Here is a 16,187-nt window from a genome sequence, read left to right as displayed (position 1 = left end):
AAGGTTAAGAACAGATTTTTATTTTGCATAACCCGGACAACGCTGGGCAAATTGTGTGCGCCGCACTATGGGACTTCCTATCATGGCCGGTTGTGATGCAGTCCGGGATCGAACCAGGGTCTGTAGTGACACCTCTAGCACCCTGTCATCCTCCCCCCTTAGGGAAGGTGCATCTCTCCTGTCATCCTCCCCCCTTAGGGAAGGTGCATCAGTTTGTCTCTCCTGTCATCCTCCTCCCTTAGGGAAGGTGCATCTCTCCTGTCATCCTCCCCCCTTAGGGAAGGTGCATCTACCCTGTCATCCTCCCCCCTTAGGGAAGGTGCATCTACCCTGTCATCCTCCCCCCTTAGGGAAGGTGCATTGTTTAATTTGTTAAACACTTTTTTGGTTACTACATGATTCCATATGTGGTATTTCATAGTTTTGATGTCTTAACTATTATTTTACAATGTTTAAAAAACATTTTTTTAAATTAAACCCTCGAATGAGTAGGTGTGTCCAAACTTTTGACTGGTACTGTATATACATACAAAGGTTTTGTAAAGGATATTCACATCGTTTTATGCTCTCTTCACTTGCTGTACGTTAGACTTTTATTTTGAAATTCGTTCAGAGTGAAAATGGGTGTTGAACTGTCATTGGCTAGAGGAAGTTGAACTGTCATTGGCTAGAGGAAGTTGAACTGTCATTGGCTAGAGGAAGTTGAACTGTCATTGGCTAGAGGAAGTCAATGTTGAACTGTGATCACGTCCTGTTTTCATTTTTTTTAAGCAATGGTCTGAAGTAGCAGTCAACGGATTTGATCTTGGTAAACCACCGAAATGTCTTCTAAACCCACTTGTCTAATTGTGGCCAGTGCAGCTGCACAAGGTAGGGCGTTAACACATGAACACTTCTGTCGATATGAGCGCGTCAATCTAGCGCTGCTGGATGTAACCTCATGTCATGTGACGGACACAATGAGGCTTAATATTTTCAATGAACTAGATAGCTATTGCACCCATATTAGTCATGTTTGACAGTATATTTTCTGTGTCAAAAAAGTGAAAAATGACTAATTCGGGGGCTCTACTGTTATCTTATTCCGGATTGTTGGTTTGACACAATCATTATCATATTGTACAATAATCGGCATGAATGGCTCATACTGCTGCTTTAGTGGCTAGTCTGCTGTTTTAAGTTCTCTCTCCTCTCATTAGGAGTGTCTGCTCAGTCGTTCCATCAAGCCTTCTGTCTCTGTAGTTCAGTGTTCAACCTGCAGACTGCTACACCAGGGGTAAGATACACACGGAGATACACACGGAGATACACACGGAGATGCACACAGAAAAACACACACACACCAAAAAAAAACACACACACACACACACCAAAAAAAACACACACACGATGTTGGTGCCTTGTCATTTCCAGGGAAAGCCCATAGATTTTGTCGGGGTGGATGAAACCACGGCCAGATGGATCCAAGACTTCAGCCAGAAGTCTTTTGCAACCCCAGCCAAGCTGGAGTCAATAGACGGTAAGATTATAGTATGAGCAGACGGTAAGGTTATAGTATGAGCAGACGGTAAGGTTATAGTATGAGCAGACGGTAAGGTTATAGTATGAGCAGACGGTAAGATTATAGTATGAGCAGACGGTAAGATTATAGTATGAGCAGACGGTAAGGTTATAGTATGAGCAGACGGTAAGGTTATAGTATGAGCAGACGGTAAGGTTATAGTATGAGCAGACGGTAAGGTTATAGTATGAGCAGACGGTAAGGTTATAGTATGAGCAGACGGTAAGATTATAGTATGAGCAGACGGTAAGATTATAGTATGAGCAGACCTTTAAGTATTATAGTATGAGCAGACGGTAAGATTATAGTATGAGCAGACGTTAAGATTATAGTATGAGCAGACGGTAAGGTTATAGTTGACTGTTAAGGTTATAAATGAGCAGACGGTAAGATTATAGTATGAGCAGACGGTAAGATTATAGTATGAGCAGACGGTAAGATTATAGTATGAGCAGACGGTAAGGTTATATGCATAAGTATGTCACCTTTGTGTATTTCTCTGCCACATTCATATCCAAAATCTTATCAATTGTTACACAGTAATTGAGAGGTCAGTTATTTGACTGTTAAGATACAAATGGAAATAATTGGCGTAATCCTTTGCTGAAGGTCACGTGATGATGTCATGATAATGTCCCCTGTATTCCAGGTGCTCGGTACCAAGCTCTGCTGATTCCAGACTGTCCTGGGGCGCTCACTGACCTGGCACACAGTGGCTCTCTGGCACGCATCCTCACACACTTCACCTCACAGCAGAGTCAGTACCCTACCCTGTGTGCCCTAGTCTCTAGTGTCGGTCTCTACAGGACAGATCCCCCGACACAGATTAGGTCTCTATTCAATCCGCTAAAGCCCAATACAAATGTAAAGGTCCTGTAGAGTTGACACACAGGTCATAGGTCAGCAGACCCAGCTGGACCAGCGAGTAGTGCTCCTGCATTGGGTGGAGACTGCATTCATGGGTAACATTAAGTATATGTCGGCTCAATCAGAAATGACCTTTTTACATTTCTATCGCACAGCGATCCAGATCTGACAGAGGCCTCAGCTAAATCTTGGGACTCAAAGTTGAAGAAACTAATATTTGTGAAACATTGTTGCATGGTTTGTGGGATGTTGTTTTACATGACACGACCATTTCTGACCCTACCAGAGGCGGTGTGCGCTATAGGACAAGGGGTATCTGGTCTGTGCTGCGCCATAGTAGAGGGCCAGAAATGGATCTTCACAGGCTACAGTCTCACTGGGGTTAGTCTCTAAGGGAGGGGGGGTAACACCACATTCCAAATTCATGAAATTCAATAATATACCTGATTTGCTAGAAAAGATCTGGTTACTCGTTTCATACAACTTCCATTCTCCCGGTTGTGTTCCAGCCGTCTGTGTTTGAGTTGGTGAGGAGCCCAGACTTTGCCAACCTGCCTCTGATCGTGGAGGACTTTGTCAAGGACAGCGGAGGATCGTACACCGGTGAGTGTGGAGGGAGATAACTGGTATTTTTGTGGCAGACGATTTGGGCAAATGATCAATAAGTAGGGTTGCAAAATTCTGGTAACTTCCCCCCCAAAATCCAAGTTGAAACAGTCCCAGAATCAGGAAGCAATACATCCAGAATACTACAACCCAGAATTTCTGGGAAACCTGTTTTTGTTGTTGTGAATGAGTAGAATTGCCACCCTATCAGTAGATCATATTGATTGGCTTCCTGCCATGTTCAACACGACTTCAGAATACTGCAGAGATCTGATTTGGTCTCATGTCTCCACACGAGGAAGTGATGTTTAACACGCCAGGAAGCCAATCAATGTGACTGACGTGGATGTTTAGTTTTGTGTCTCAAACAACGACAGCAAAACGATGTAACCTGACATATTTCCATGGCTGTTGTTTTCCCAGCGAGTCAGGAGGATGCCGTGCATGTAGTGATCGACAGACACCTGGTGACCGGACAGAACATCCTGTCTACGTCAGTCGCTGTCAATAACCTCATCATGCTCTGTAATGGAAAGTAACATGTTTCCTGTTCTGCTATGTGGGGACTAAAAAGCCTTGGGCCGGGGATTCAATCCGATCATGCTTTGATGGCTATGCGCCATTTTTATAAAAGGTAATCAGCCATTGAATTGACAAAATGCAGCGTTGATCATGAATGCGATGGGAATATTGCCTTTTAAGTAGCTACTGCCTTTGAAAAGCAACGAATCCATTTGGAAAATGGCCAATTTGGCGTCGATTATGAGTTAGAAACAGTTGTTCTGTCACATTTTTTTTTTACCTGAGAAATACTGCACCAAAAACCTTTTTAGATGTAAAATTACACAACTATAACATCCTCAACATTTATTACAGATTTATTGAGTTATCTTAGATTCATTCTGGGGATTTTCAGGAAGTGAAATAGGCTTCGTGGGGGGAGACATACAGCATTAACTAAACCTCGGAATCGGTCAGGAAACACCTCCAAAACTGAAATCTATTTCTCTAATAAGCAACAGAAAAACACGTGCCAATCGGCTGCTTCCGTGGCTCTATTAAAAGGTGCGTTGCCCACAAAGCGCGATCGGATTTAACCCCAGCCTTATTTTGACATGAACAGGATATGATTTAGCAGACAGGGCTCAACAGAGTATACATACATACACACACACATACATACAGTAACAAAAAAACTGAACCTTTCAAACACAGGCAACATCTCAAAGTAGAGCTCCTTTACATTTAGTGCTGTGAAGGACAAATAAAGGTTCTGGGTGCAAAGTCACTTAGTAAGATATGAGGACATGTTGTACAACTCCTGTCTTATGTACTGTACACCAGAGTTGGTGCAATTCCATTTCAGAAAGTAAAACAAATTACAATTCTACCTTTTATTGAAGAGAATTGGAATTTCAGTGCTCTTCCTGAATGGACTGGATTTTAGATGGAATTGAGGCCAACCCTGCATTCTACTACAGCAGAGGTTTGTAGTACAACTAGCTTAGCTACCACACACACACACACACACACACACACACACACACACACACACACACACACACACACACACACACACACACACACACACACACACACACACACACACACACACACACACACACACACGTGTCAAGCCTAATTCAGCAGCCACCGGTGAGGTATTAGAAAAAGTATCACTGTATGTATGTACATTTCTATTGTCGATTTACATTTGTATATTAAAAACAACACTGAACAACGTACCTTTTTTATTTCATGTCAAAGTAACATTCCTGCAGTTCTTAAACAGAAGAATACTTCCTATCTTACCGTTTTTCATCTGGATATTTCCATTTTAAAAACATGAACACCTTGTGTGTGTGTGTGACATATCCCATAATAACCCTGTCACCAACCCCCAGCTGAAGAACTGCTCTGGTGGATGGTTTTACTCTGCTCCTGCCACGTTGGCAGCATCATGTTCCTTAGTTCAGTTTGAGTGTCACTCCACATACAACTTGGCCTCCGTCTCCAATGATCTTCCTGAGATAAGACACGTCACTCATTCATTTTTTAAAAGTAGTAGAATCCTCATGTTTGGTTGGTGCTCAGTGGCTCAGCAAATATTACCATGAACTATATACCATTTGCACATGTGGTACTGGTTTATCGATGCGCTAACAAAGAAAGGACCTCGAAGTCTCTTACTCTGATTGGCTCATAACAGGTCATAGAAATAGTCCAGCCCTTGGCCCAGTTCCCACATGGAGATTCCTGTACCTAACTCAGTGGCTAAAGAGATACGCTGATGGAGAGACTAGAGGGAGAGAGAGAGAAAGAAAGGGAGAGAGAGAGAGAGGGCAATACATTTATAAGGATCTGTGTTTCTGGAAAATGTTGTTTGATCATGAATCAAATCAACGTAACTCTGGTGATACTCTTTGTGTATTTATCTGGCTGTTTTGAGAATCATCTGCAGTGCATTTGAACAGCATCCAGACCCCTGGACTTTATCCACAGTTTGTTACATCTAAAATTAAGCAAATTTATTAAAAACATAAAACAGAAATACCTTATTTACATAAGTATTCAGACCCTTTGCTATGAGACCTGAAATTGAGCTCAGGTGCATCCTGTTTCCATTGATCATCCTTGAGACATTTCAACTTGATTGGAGTCCACCTGTGGTAAATTCAATTGATTGGACATGATTTGGAAAGGCAAACACCAGTCTATAAAACCAAGCCATGAGGTCAAAGGAATTATCTGTGGAGCATTGAAGGTCCCCAAGAACACAGTGGCCTCCATCATTCTGCAGCATTGAAGGTCCCCAAGAACACAGTGGCCTCCATCATTCTTAAATGGAAGAAGTTTGGAACCACCAAGACTTTTCCTAGAGCTGGACGCCCGGCCAAACTGAGCAATCTGGGGGGGAAGGGCCTTGGTCAGGGAGGTGACCAAGAACCCGATGGCCACTCTGACAGAGCTCCAGAGTTCCTCTGTGGAGATGATTGTCCTTCTGGAAGGTTCTCCCATCTCTGCAGCACTCCACCAATCACGCCTTTACGGTAGTGTCCAGGCAACAAAGGACTCTCAGACCATGAGAAACAAGATTCTCTGTTCTGAAGAAACCAAGATTGAACTCTTTGGCCTGAATGCCAAGTGTCACGTCTGGAAGAAACCAGGCACCGCTCATCACCTGGCCAATATCATCCCTACGGTGAAGCATGGCGGTGGCAACATGTTTTTCAGCAGCAGGGACTGGGAGACTAGTCAGGCTTGACGTACAGAGATCCTTGATGAAAACCTGCTCCAGAGCTCTCAGGACCTCAGACTGGGGCGAAGGTTCACCTTCCAACAGGACAATGACCCTAAGCACACAGCCAAGACAATGCCGAAGTGGCTTCGGGACAAGTCTCAATGTCCTTGAGTTGCCCAGCCAGAGCCCAGACTTGAACCCAATCGAACATCTCTGGAGAGACCTGAAAATAGCTGTGCAGTGACGCTCCCCACCTGACAGAGCTTGAGAGGATCTGCAGAGAAGAATGGGAGAAACTCCCCAAATACAGGTGTGCAAGTACTGAGTAAAGGGTCTGAATACTTATGTAAAAACCTGTTTTTATTTGTGACTGACCTTTGGATAAAAGCGTCTGCTAAATGGCATATATTATTATTATTATTATTATTATTATTAAAAACCTGTTTTTTATTTGTCATTATGGGGTAGTGTGTGTAGATTGAGGGGAAATCCATTTTAGGAGAAGGTTGTAAATGTAACAAAAAGTGAAGGTGTCTGATGTATTCTGTACATCAAAAGGTCGTACCTTCAGAGTTGGGTAATAGACCACATGCTTGACTCCATTGCTCCTAGAATGTGGAACACAAATCAAGTGAGTTATTGTGGTGTGATGATACTGGCAAGATGTCAGACGAGATCCATCTCTTCACAAAAACAGTAAATAAAGGAGTGCTGAATGGAAACTACATTTCACATAATCTAGAAATGATCTTTTAATTGACCAAATATGAAGTTAAAGAATACCATAATCTGGTAGACTAACTGTCCCTCTAATACCATAATCTAGGACTGTCCCTCTAATACCATAATCTAGGACTGTCCCTCTAATACCATAATCTAGGACTGTCCCTTTAATACCATAATCTGGTAGACTAACTGTCCCTCTAATACCATAATCTAGGACTGTCCCTCTAATACCATAATCTGGTAGACTAACTGTCCCTCTAATACCATAATCTAGGACTGTCCCTCTAATACCATAATCTGGTAGACTGTCCCTCTAATACCATAATCTAGGAGACTGTCCCTCTAATACCATAATCTAGGATACTGTCCCTCTAATACCATAATCTGGTAGACTAACTGTCCCTCTAATACCATAATCTGGTAGACTAACTGTCCCTCTAATACCATAATCTGGTAGACTAACTGTCCCTCTAATACCATAATCTGGTAGACTAACTGTCCCTCTAATACCATAATCTGGTAGACTAACTGTCCCTCTAATACCATAATCTGGTAGACTATCTGTCCCTCTAATACCATAATCTGGTAGACTATCTGTCCTTCTAATACCATAATCTGGTAGACTGTCCCTCTAATACCATAATCTACGACTGTCCCTCTAATACCATACTCTGGTAGACTAACTGTCCCTCTAATACCATAATCTGGTAGACTAACTGTCCCTCTAATACCATACTCTGGTAGACTAACTGTCCCTCTAATACCATAATCTAGGACTGTCCCTCTAATACCATAATCTAGGACTGTCCCTCTAATACCATAATCTGGTAGACTAACTGTCCCTCTAACCATAATCTAGGACTGTCCCTCTAATACCATAATCTGGTAGACTGTCCCTCTAATACCATAATCTAGGAGACTAACTGTCCCTCTAATACCATACTCTGGTAGACTAACTGTCCCTCTAATACCATAATCTAGGAGACTAACTGTCCCTCTAATACCATAATCTAGGACTGTCCCTCTAATACCATACTCTGGTAGACTAACTGTCCCTCTATTACCATAATCTGGTAGACTGTCCCTCTAATACCATACTCTGGTAGACTAACTGTCTCTCTATTACCATAATCTGGTAGACTGTCCCTCTAATACCATACTCTGGTAGACTAACTGTCTCTGTATTACCATAATCTGGTAGACTGTCCCTCTAATACCATAATCTAGGAGACTGTCCCTCTAATACCATAATCTAGGAGACTGTCCCTCTAATACCATAATCTAGGACTGTCCCTCTAATACCATACTCTGGTAGACTAACTGTCCCTCTAATACCATAATCTGGTAGACTGTCCCTCTAATACCATAATCTAGGAGACTAACTGTCCCTCTAATACCATAATCTGGTAGACTGTCCCTCTAATACCATAATCTGGTAGACTGTCCCTCTAATACCATAATCTGGTAGACTGTCCCTCTAATACCATAATCTGGTAGACTGTCCCTCTAATACCATAATCTGGTAGACTGTCCCTCTAATACCATAATCTGGTAGACTGTCCCTCTAATACCATAATCTAGGACTGTCCCTCTAATACCATAATCTAGGACTGTCCCTCTAATACCATAATCTAGGAGACTGTACCTCTTGTAGCTGAAGTAGTGTTCCTCAGCCTGTTCATCCCATAGTAGTCTAGGCTTCAGCTCCTTCAACAGCTCTATGAACCTTTACAGGAAACAAAGACAAAGAGAGGGTTGAAGGGGGACTGGAAGTGACAGAATCTTCTGTATAGATTACTACTAGTACATTTACATTTAAGTCATTTAGCAGACGCTCTTATCCAGAGCGACTTACAAATTGGTGCATTCACCTTATGACATCCAGTGGAACAGTCACTTTACAATAGTGCATCTAAATCTTAAAGGGGGGGGGTGAGAGGGATTACTTATCCTATCCTAGGTATTCCTTAAAGAGGTGGGGTTTCAGGTGTCTCCGGAAGGTGGTGATTGACTCCGCTGTCCTGGCGTCGTGAGGGAGTTTGTTCCACCATTGGGGGGCCAGAGCAGCGAACAGTTTTGACTGGGCTGAGCGGGAGCTGTACTTCCTCAGTGGTAGGGATGCGAGCAGGCCAGAGGTGGATGAACGCAGTGCCCTTGTTTGGGTGTAGGGCCTGATCAGAGCCTGGAGGTACTGAGGTGCCGTTCCCCTCACAGCTCCGTAGGCAAGCACCATGGTCTTGTAGCGGATGCGAGCTTCAACTGGAAGCCAGTGGAGAGAACGGAGGAGCGGGGTGACGTGAGAGAACTTGGGAAGGTTGAACACCAGACGGGCTGCGGCGTTCTGGATGAGTTGAAGGGGTTTAATGGCACAGGCAGGGAGCCCAGCCAACAGCGAGTTGCAGTAATCCAGACGGGAGATGACAAGTGCCTGGATTAGGACCTGCGCCGCTTCCTGTATAGAGTATTATTAGGAGTATCCTACCTGCCCCCCAGCAGTGGTTCAGCTCCGTAGGTGGAGAAGTCCAGTCCATATAGGTTGAGTCCCAGCAGTATCTTGTGTCTCCATTGGTTGTTGGGGGACAACTCTAGAACACATTCTCTCAGCCAGGGTAGGGGGGAGCTGGGGCCCGGTCTAGGAGGGAAGAGAGAACCTGATTTATTGATATACTAAGAACATGGGCGTTGCCTATAACATCAGTCAAAATGTTCAGTGATGGTCATTTTACCAATATATATTTTTTTATAAAGGATATGATTGTTTCAGTGAGAAGGAATCTTACCGTCCAGAGGAGAAGTCGTAGGTCATTAGACTGAATCCGTCCACTACAGGAGCTAACTGCTCAAACTGCTCCCTCCCAAACATCCCCGGCTGGCCTGAACTGATCACAACAGAAAGATTCAACTCCTCTCTCTCTCAGGATCAAACATGGTAGTAATTGTATTGCAGGGATTTTTCTGCGATTGAAATCCTTGAGCGGGCAGCCTTAGTATTTTTTACAGGATGCCTAAGTTAAAACAGTGTAGTGTATTTACAGGATGCCTAAGTTAAAACAGTGTAGTGTATTTACAGGATGCCTAAGTTAAAACAGTGTAGTGTATTTACAGGATGCCTAAGTTAAAACAGTGTAGTGTATTTACAGGATGCCTAAGTTAAAACAGTGTAGTGTATTTACAGGATGCCTAAGTTAAAACAGTGTAGTGTATTTACAGGATGCCTAAGTTAAAACAGTGTAGTGTATTTACAGGATGCCTAAGTTAAAACAGTGTAGTGTATTTTCAGGATAGAAAAACACTTTCAGTGTAAATTAAAAAGTACTAAAAGCAGATAAGGTAGAAAAGATCATGGGGAATGTAAGAAATTAAAACTCACACCTGTTGAGGACCTGTTAAACTGCCCCTATCAAATGTCTGGCAGTATTGAATGTTATGGTTAAAGTTTGATGATTCAAAGACACTGTTAATGATCTGTGACCCTGTGTGATTCTAGAGCAGCTGTTGTCTTCCTACAAGCCTCTCTCACTGGTGTGATTCTAGAGCAGCTGTTGTCTTTACAAGCCTCTCTCACTGGTGTGATTCTAGAGCAGCTGTTGTCTTCCTACAAGCCTCTCTCACTGGTGTGATTCTAGAGCAGCTGTTGTCTTTACAAGCCTCTCTCACTGGTGTGATTCTAGAGCAGCTGTTGTCTTCCTATAAGCCTCTCTTACTGGTGTGATTCTAGAGCAGATGTCTTCCTACAAGCCTCTCTCACTGGTGTGATTCTAGAGCAGCTGTTGTCTTTACAAGCCTCTCTCACTGGTGTGATTCTAGAGCAGCTGTTGTCTTCCTATAAGCCTCTCTCACTGGGGTGATTCTAGAGCAGCTGTTGTCTTCCTACAAGCCTCTCTCACTGGTGTGATTCTAGAGCAGCTGTTGTCTTCCTACAAGCCTCTCTCACTGGGGTGATTCTAGAGCAACAGATGTCTTCCTACAACCCTCTTACTGGTGTGATACTGGTGTGATTCTAGAGCAGCTGATATTGTCTATATGGTGCCAATAGCCAGGGTCACTAGGCGTTGTTTAGAGTTCCTACAGGATTTAGTGACATTGTTGACAGAACAGTGGTTCCTGGTAGTGGTTTTCAAGTCCTCCTCTAGTTCTACCGTTGTCTATGTTCCCATACTGGAGGTTGTCTCCCTGCTGCAACAGAGTGATTTCTCATCGACTTCATCCACAACTACTCTCCTTTTTACCTAGAGATTTTATTTTAAATATAATCTAATCTTTGAGTACTAACAATTACCCAAATAAAAGCTAGACATTCAAGAAGAATTGAAAATGACTAAAACAATGAATGTAACAGTATTGATTGTATTATGTTTGAGCAAAATAACACAGCTTTAGTCAAGACAGAAAAGCAGGAAATGTGCTTTAAATATGCAACATTTTCTCTCTGTGCCGTAGAGACATCTGTAGAATTGAAGAAAATTGGATTCAAATTACACAGCCCTGGTCTCTAAAATGTTCTCAAATTCAGACAGGCTTTTGTGTTTTAATGATCTGATAAAATAATCAATCATGTTGTGATATTTTTATGACGTGTGTATCGCCTACCTTGGTGTGACGGCTGGCGGAATTACCAGTACACAGTCCAGCTTCTTCTCCTTAAGAGCCTCACAGATGTGTGTAATCATGTGGACCAGCTCCCTGGATGGAAGTGTTTACAGTCAATACAAACCAAGGTTGTAAAAGTTGATTTTATACTCTTCAGAGGGGTCATTACCATGGATACGACAGGTCACGGTGTCATGTAGTGCTGTGTTACTCACACTCTCTTGTTCCCTCCCAGCTGACTCCACAGCTCCAGCGTATAGCCATCAAAGCCTTCTGTCTGCACAAGGCAGAACACAATTAGGCATTTACATTTGACACGTTAGTCGTCCAGTCCCGTGTTAGTCGTCCAGTCCCGTGTTAGTCGTCCAGTCCCGTGTTAGTCGTCCAGTCCCGTGTTAGTCGTCCAGTCCCGTGTTAGTCGTCCAGTCCCGTGTTAGTCGTCCAGTCCCGTGTTAGTCGTCCAGTCCCGTGTTAGTCGTCCAGTCCCGTGTTAGTCATTCAGTATACACTCCTATGATATAAACAGTGGAAGTCAACATCTGCAACAAACATTCACTTTGGGGTATACTACTATATGAGAATATTTACCGTTAAAAAACACACAACACATTCAACTTTTTTGGGCAGTTGATAAACTGTTTTCAGTCTCACTTGCCAACTGATATGTGATATAAAGGTACTATAATGCATTAGTATTATATTGTGAATTTAACTCCTTATATGCAGGCCCCATGGTCTAGTACCCCAGAGACCAGGGTTTGAGCCCCATCTCATCCTTTCCCATTTTGTCTCCCTCCTAGCTGTTTCTAATATCTGAATAAAGCATAAATGCTCCTCCTTACCTTAGCTACGTCCACCATCTCAGTCCCCAGCTCCTCGATCTCATCCTCACTGCCCAGAACACTCATATAGTCCTGGTACGACCAGGCGTCAAATAACAGACGAGGAACTGAGCGAAAAGAAGAGAAGCATCAGATGACGAAGGCCCTGTGTTTGGTTATCATGTGACAGAGAAAGATTCTATCCTGTATTTTAAGCCTTTAATCCAGAAATAAGAATTACACAAAAAAAATGAAAGCATTTGTCTGAGGATGGTGCTGGAACATCTGATAGAAAAACTAAACGGGGCAGTTTGATGAAAAATTCAGGCATGTCACATGATTACCAAACACAGGGACCCTTTTTAGGACAAGAGACCAGGAGAGTTTGATCAGGAGGAGAGTTTGACCAGGAGGAGAGAGTGACCAGGAGGAGAGTTTGACCAGGAGGAGAGTTTGACCAGGAGGAGAGTTTGACCAGGAGGAGAGTTTGACCAGGAGGAGAGTTTGACCAGGAGGAGATTGATCAGGAGGAGAGTTTGACCAGGAGGAGAGAGTGATCAGGAGGAGAGAGTGATCAGGAGGAGAGAGTGACCAGGAGGAGAGAATGACCAGGAGGAGAGAATGACCAGGAGGAGAGTTTGATCAGGAGGAGAGTTTGATCAGGAGGAGAGAGTGACCAGGAGGAGAGAGTGACCAGGAGGAGAGATTGACCAGGAGGAGAGAGTGACCAGGAGGAGAGTTTGATCAGGAGGAGAGAGTGACCAGGAGGAGAGAGTGATCAGGAGGAGAGAGTGACCAGGAGGAGAGAGTGACCAGGAGGAGAGAGTGACCAGGAGGAGAGAGTGACCAGGAGGAGAGAGTGACCAGGAGGAGAGAGTGACCAGGAGGAGAGTTTGATCAGGAGGAGAGAGTGATCAGGAGGAGAGTGTGACCAGGAGGAGAGAGTGACCAGGAGGAGAGAGTGACCAGGAGGAGAGAGTGATCAGGGGGAGAGAGTGACCAGGGGGAGAGAGTGACCAGGAGGAGAGAGTGACCAGGAGGAGAGAGTGACCAGGAGGAGAGTTTGACCAGGAGGAGAGTTTGACCAGGAGGAGAGAGTGACCAGGAGCAGAGAGTGACCAGGAGGAGAGAGTGACCAGGAGGAGAGAGTGATCAGGAGGAGAGAGTGACCAGGAGGAGAGAGTGATCAGGAGGAGAGAGTGAGATCATTGGAACTGAATGTGACTGATCAATACCATAGTGAGGTCATCTGGAAGTATACTTCTTATTTAAATGGAAGCTGAGTTTAACAGACTTACGTATTTTGATTTGTTTGTTTGCCTTCCGCACAGCTTTTACCCAACCTAGAAAAGAAGGAGAGTCTTTGAAAGACAACTTTCTATATTTGCCATATACTCCCTTAGTACACATGTCTATCACAACTCTGACAAGTCCTTAGTACACATTTCTTAGGCATCACAACTTTGTCTGACAACATCACAACTTTGTCTGGCTTTAATCTGGTTAGTCTATGACAGATTACCTGGGTCATGATCGTGTAGACCAGTGATATGAAAGCTCTCAGGTCCTCTCCGTCTCAGCTGAAGCCACACTGGAGACACGGAGGTCAGCTTGGAACCGAACACCTTGGTAACATCGTAACCATGAGAGTTCCACTGGAGGGTGGGAAATAAAGCAGAAGGAAGTGAGAGGTTACATGAAGAATTGATTCAAAATGTATTCAAGGAGCCTGTTGATGAGATATAGCTCGTACACAACAGTAGTAAGAAGATAGTGACACTATTAAATACACAGACATTAAATAGTAATAGAAGGGTGATCAGAATCACCCAGATAAACACGTGGGTACCTGCAGGTAGCCTGGGTACCAGTCTGTATTGAGTTATCATGCCACTCCTTACCATGCTAAACATGGAGTACAAGGAGTGGAATATTAGTGAATCCGGTTCTGGATTCCAGGCTAACCTGCAGGCAGACGATGGGCAACATTTCTGTAAAGGACCATGTGACACTGTTGTTCAAAAGGTGACTGCAGCATTCAGTCTGCTTTAACCAGACTCTAAACCAACACACCAACCTGCTTTTAGAGACTTACACAGCGCCTGACTTAGACTGAAATAGGTGCCGGTACTGTTTATATTTAGGTGCAGGAACTCTGCAATACTTATAAGATAATCATTTTTATAAGATGTGCAGGAACTCAGCTCCGGTTGAGCTCCATCCCAAATCAAGCACTGCACTTACAGGAGTTATATACCCCAGTACGGGCCCTTGGAACGTGTGTTGAGTCGCAGCCTGTTGGCAGTATCTCCTCTCCTCCTTTACGATGTCCTTCCACTGAGGGTCAGTAACAACCAGACCTCGCTCCAGCACCGACCGCTCTGCCTGGGACGTCTGATATAATAATAAACCAACACAAGAAACAACTATTTGCAGGTGTAGTTGTAAAACCAGACAAACTGTAGTCTCCAAAGTTGAGGTCCATTTGAATTTGAAGGCTGTCAATTCAGGAAGTAAACTGAAATTCCAACTCAATCATTGAAAAATGGGCATCTATTTTCAGTGATTTCCACAATAACCTGAAAAAAGGGCATATATTTTCAATGATTTTCTAAATAACCTGGAAAAAAAGGCATCTATTTTCAATTATTTTTTCAATAACCTGGAAAAACGGGCATTTTTTTTCAATGATTTTCTCAATAACCTGGAAAAAAGGGCATCTATTTTCAATGATTTTCTCAATAACCTGGAAAAAAGGGCATCTATTTTCAATGATTTTCTCAATAACCTGGAAAAAAAACAGTACATTTATTTCTAAAGATGTTCAGTTTCTTGGATTTTAACTTCAAATCACTTCCTGAATTGTCTGCCTTCAATTACAATTGACCCCAACCCTGGTTGTGGTCAACTGGGTGGGACTTCCAATGTTATTGGCTGAACCCTCCTGGTGACCCCACCTCTTGTTGCCAGACTTGTGGAGCTGTGAGGAAGATACAGCATCTGTGGGTACTGGGATGAGACGAACTAAATAAACACTGACAATATATATAATGACTTCATTGTGGTCTATGTCCATTCTACAATACTGGTAATTTACTGAAATCAGAACTGGGTACAGGGAGAATACATGGGCTGAGCCCAAGCGAGGACACTTAACTTCAGTGTCCATAGGCATAGCTCATTGAGCCCGTTACATACACTGGTTCCAGGATGCACAATACTGATGCCACCACTCGTCCTCATCATAAAATCACCACTATCCTCCTCTTCCTCACCTCGGGCTCCTGTGTTTTGGAGTCCTTCTTCTTGGCATCAGTCCTGGACAGCGTAGCACTAACATAGCTGACCAACAGGGTAGACAGTATGGTGTGTAGCACAATGATTAACGTCGCTTCTACTCTCATCTCTCCTCTGAGTCAAGCTACACATAGACAGGAATGGGACCAATTGCTGCTACTGCAGTTGGCTGCATCAACACGAACTGAATTTTTTTTTCTAGCTACCCACTCAGATAATTACAAGTTCTAGCAAGTGTGATACAGGAAACTGTGTCGGAAGCATTTGCGAGTTCCGGTAAGAAGCACCCTGCCTGGCTAGAGTTACGGTGTTAATGTTGTCAAGTCAGCTGAACACCCAATGATGCACAGCCAATTCGACGTTTTGATATGAATTATAACCCGTGAGAAATCACGAATATACTAGTAATCTCACTCAACCCTACTCATGAAGTTGCAGGTCCTTGTGTCTGTGTATACCATAGAGAATGATAGAGGCC

The 16,187-nt window shown here is 43.4% G+C and overlaps 2 protein-coding genes across 3 annotated transcripts; one reads left to right on the top strand and one right to left on the bottom strand.

The window, feature by feature from the left end:
- The first annotated feature begins 709 nt into the window (after window positions 1-709).
- Window positions 710-4,599, top strand: gatd1 (glutamine amidotransferase class 1 domain containing 1). Its single transcript, XM_046342936.1, has 7 exons — window positions 710-870; window positions 1,200-1,276; window positions 1,414-1,519; window positions 2,211-2,318; window positions 2,715-2,809; window positions 2,938-3,031; window positions 3,458-4,599. Exons 1-7 carry the CDS (start codon window positions 822-824, stop codon window positions 3,571-3,573), a joined length of 645 nt encoding a protein of 214 aa, XP_046198892.1. The 5' UTR covers window positions 710-821; the 3' UTR covers window positions 3,574-4,599.
- A 169-nt stretch (window positions 4,600-4,768) lies between these two features.
- On the bottom strand, window positions 4,769-16,164 carry chid1 (chitinase domain containing 1). 2 transcript variants are annotated; one of them, XM_046342922.1, is made up of 13 exons: window positions 15,688-16,164; window positions 14,657-14,806; window positions 13,935-14,067; window positions 13,711-13,755; window positions 12,434-12,540; window positions 11,807-11,868; window positions 11,592-11,684; window positions 9,782-9,880; window positions 9,484-9,633; window positions 8,647-8,727; window positions 6,841-6,883; window positions 5,225-5,333; window positions 4,769-5,059 (listed from the first exon to the last, which is right to left on the bottom strand). In XM_046342922.1, the coding sequence occupies exons 1-12, from the start codon at window positions 15,814-15,816 to the stop codon at window positions 5,235-5,237; spliced, it is 1,191 nt and encodes a 396-aa protein (XP_046198878.1). In that variant the 5' UTR covers window positions 15,817-16,164; the 3' UTR covers window positions 4,769-5,059; window positions 5,225-5,234. The 2 variants fall into 2 exon arrangements, with proteins under 2 accessions (XP_046198878.1, XP_046198869.1); XM_046342913.1 differs by having other exon boundaries at window positions 4,769-5,333.
- Window positions 16,165-16,187: the final 23 nt, after the last annotated feature.

This window comes from Oncorhynchus gorbuscha, linkage group LG01 (genome assembly GCF_021184085.1).
Source record: "Oncorhynchus gorbuscha isolate QuinsamMale2020 ecotype Even-year linkage group LG01, OgorEven_v1.0, whole genome shotgun sequence".
Lineage (NCBI taxonomy): Eukaryota > Metazoa > Chordata > Actinopteri > Salmoniformes > Salmonidae > Oncorhynchus > Oncorhynchus gorbuscha.
This window is presented reverse-complemented; position numbering and strand designations above follow the sequence as displayed.

Coding starts and splice junctions, on each gene's coding strand:
- gatd1 (XM_046342936.1), top strand. CDS start 822: ATGTCTTCTAAACCCACTTGTCTAATTGTGGCCAGTGCAGCTGCACAA. Junction 2,810..2,937: donor CAGGCTACAGTCTCACTGGG/GTTAGTCTCTAA, acceptor GTTGTGTTCCAG/CCGTCTGTGTTTGAGTTGGT. Junction 3,032..3,457: donor CAGCGGAGGATCGTACACCG/GTGAGTGTGGAG, acceptor TTGTTTTCCCAG/CGAGTCAGGAGGATGCCGTG.
- chid1 (XM_046342913.1), bottom strand. CDS start 15,816: ATGAGAGTAGAAGCGACGTTAATCATTGTGCTACACACCATACTGTCT. Junction 11,869..12,433: donor AGATGGTGGACGTAGCTAAG/GTAAGGAGGAGC, acceptor TGCCTTGTGCAG/ACAGAAGGCTTTGATGGCTA. Junction 8,728..9,483: donor GAACCACTGCTGGGGGGCAG/GTAGGATACTCC, acceptor TTTCCTGTAAAG/GTTCATAGAGCTGTTGAAGG.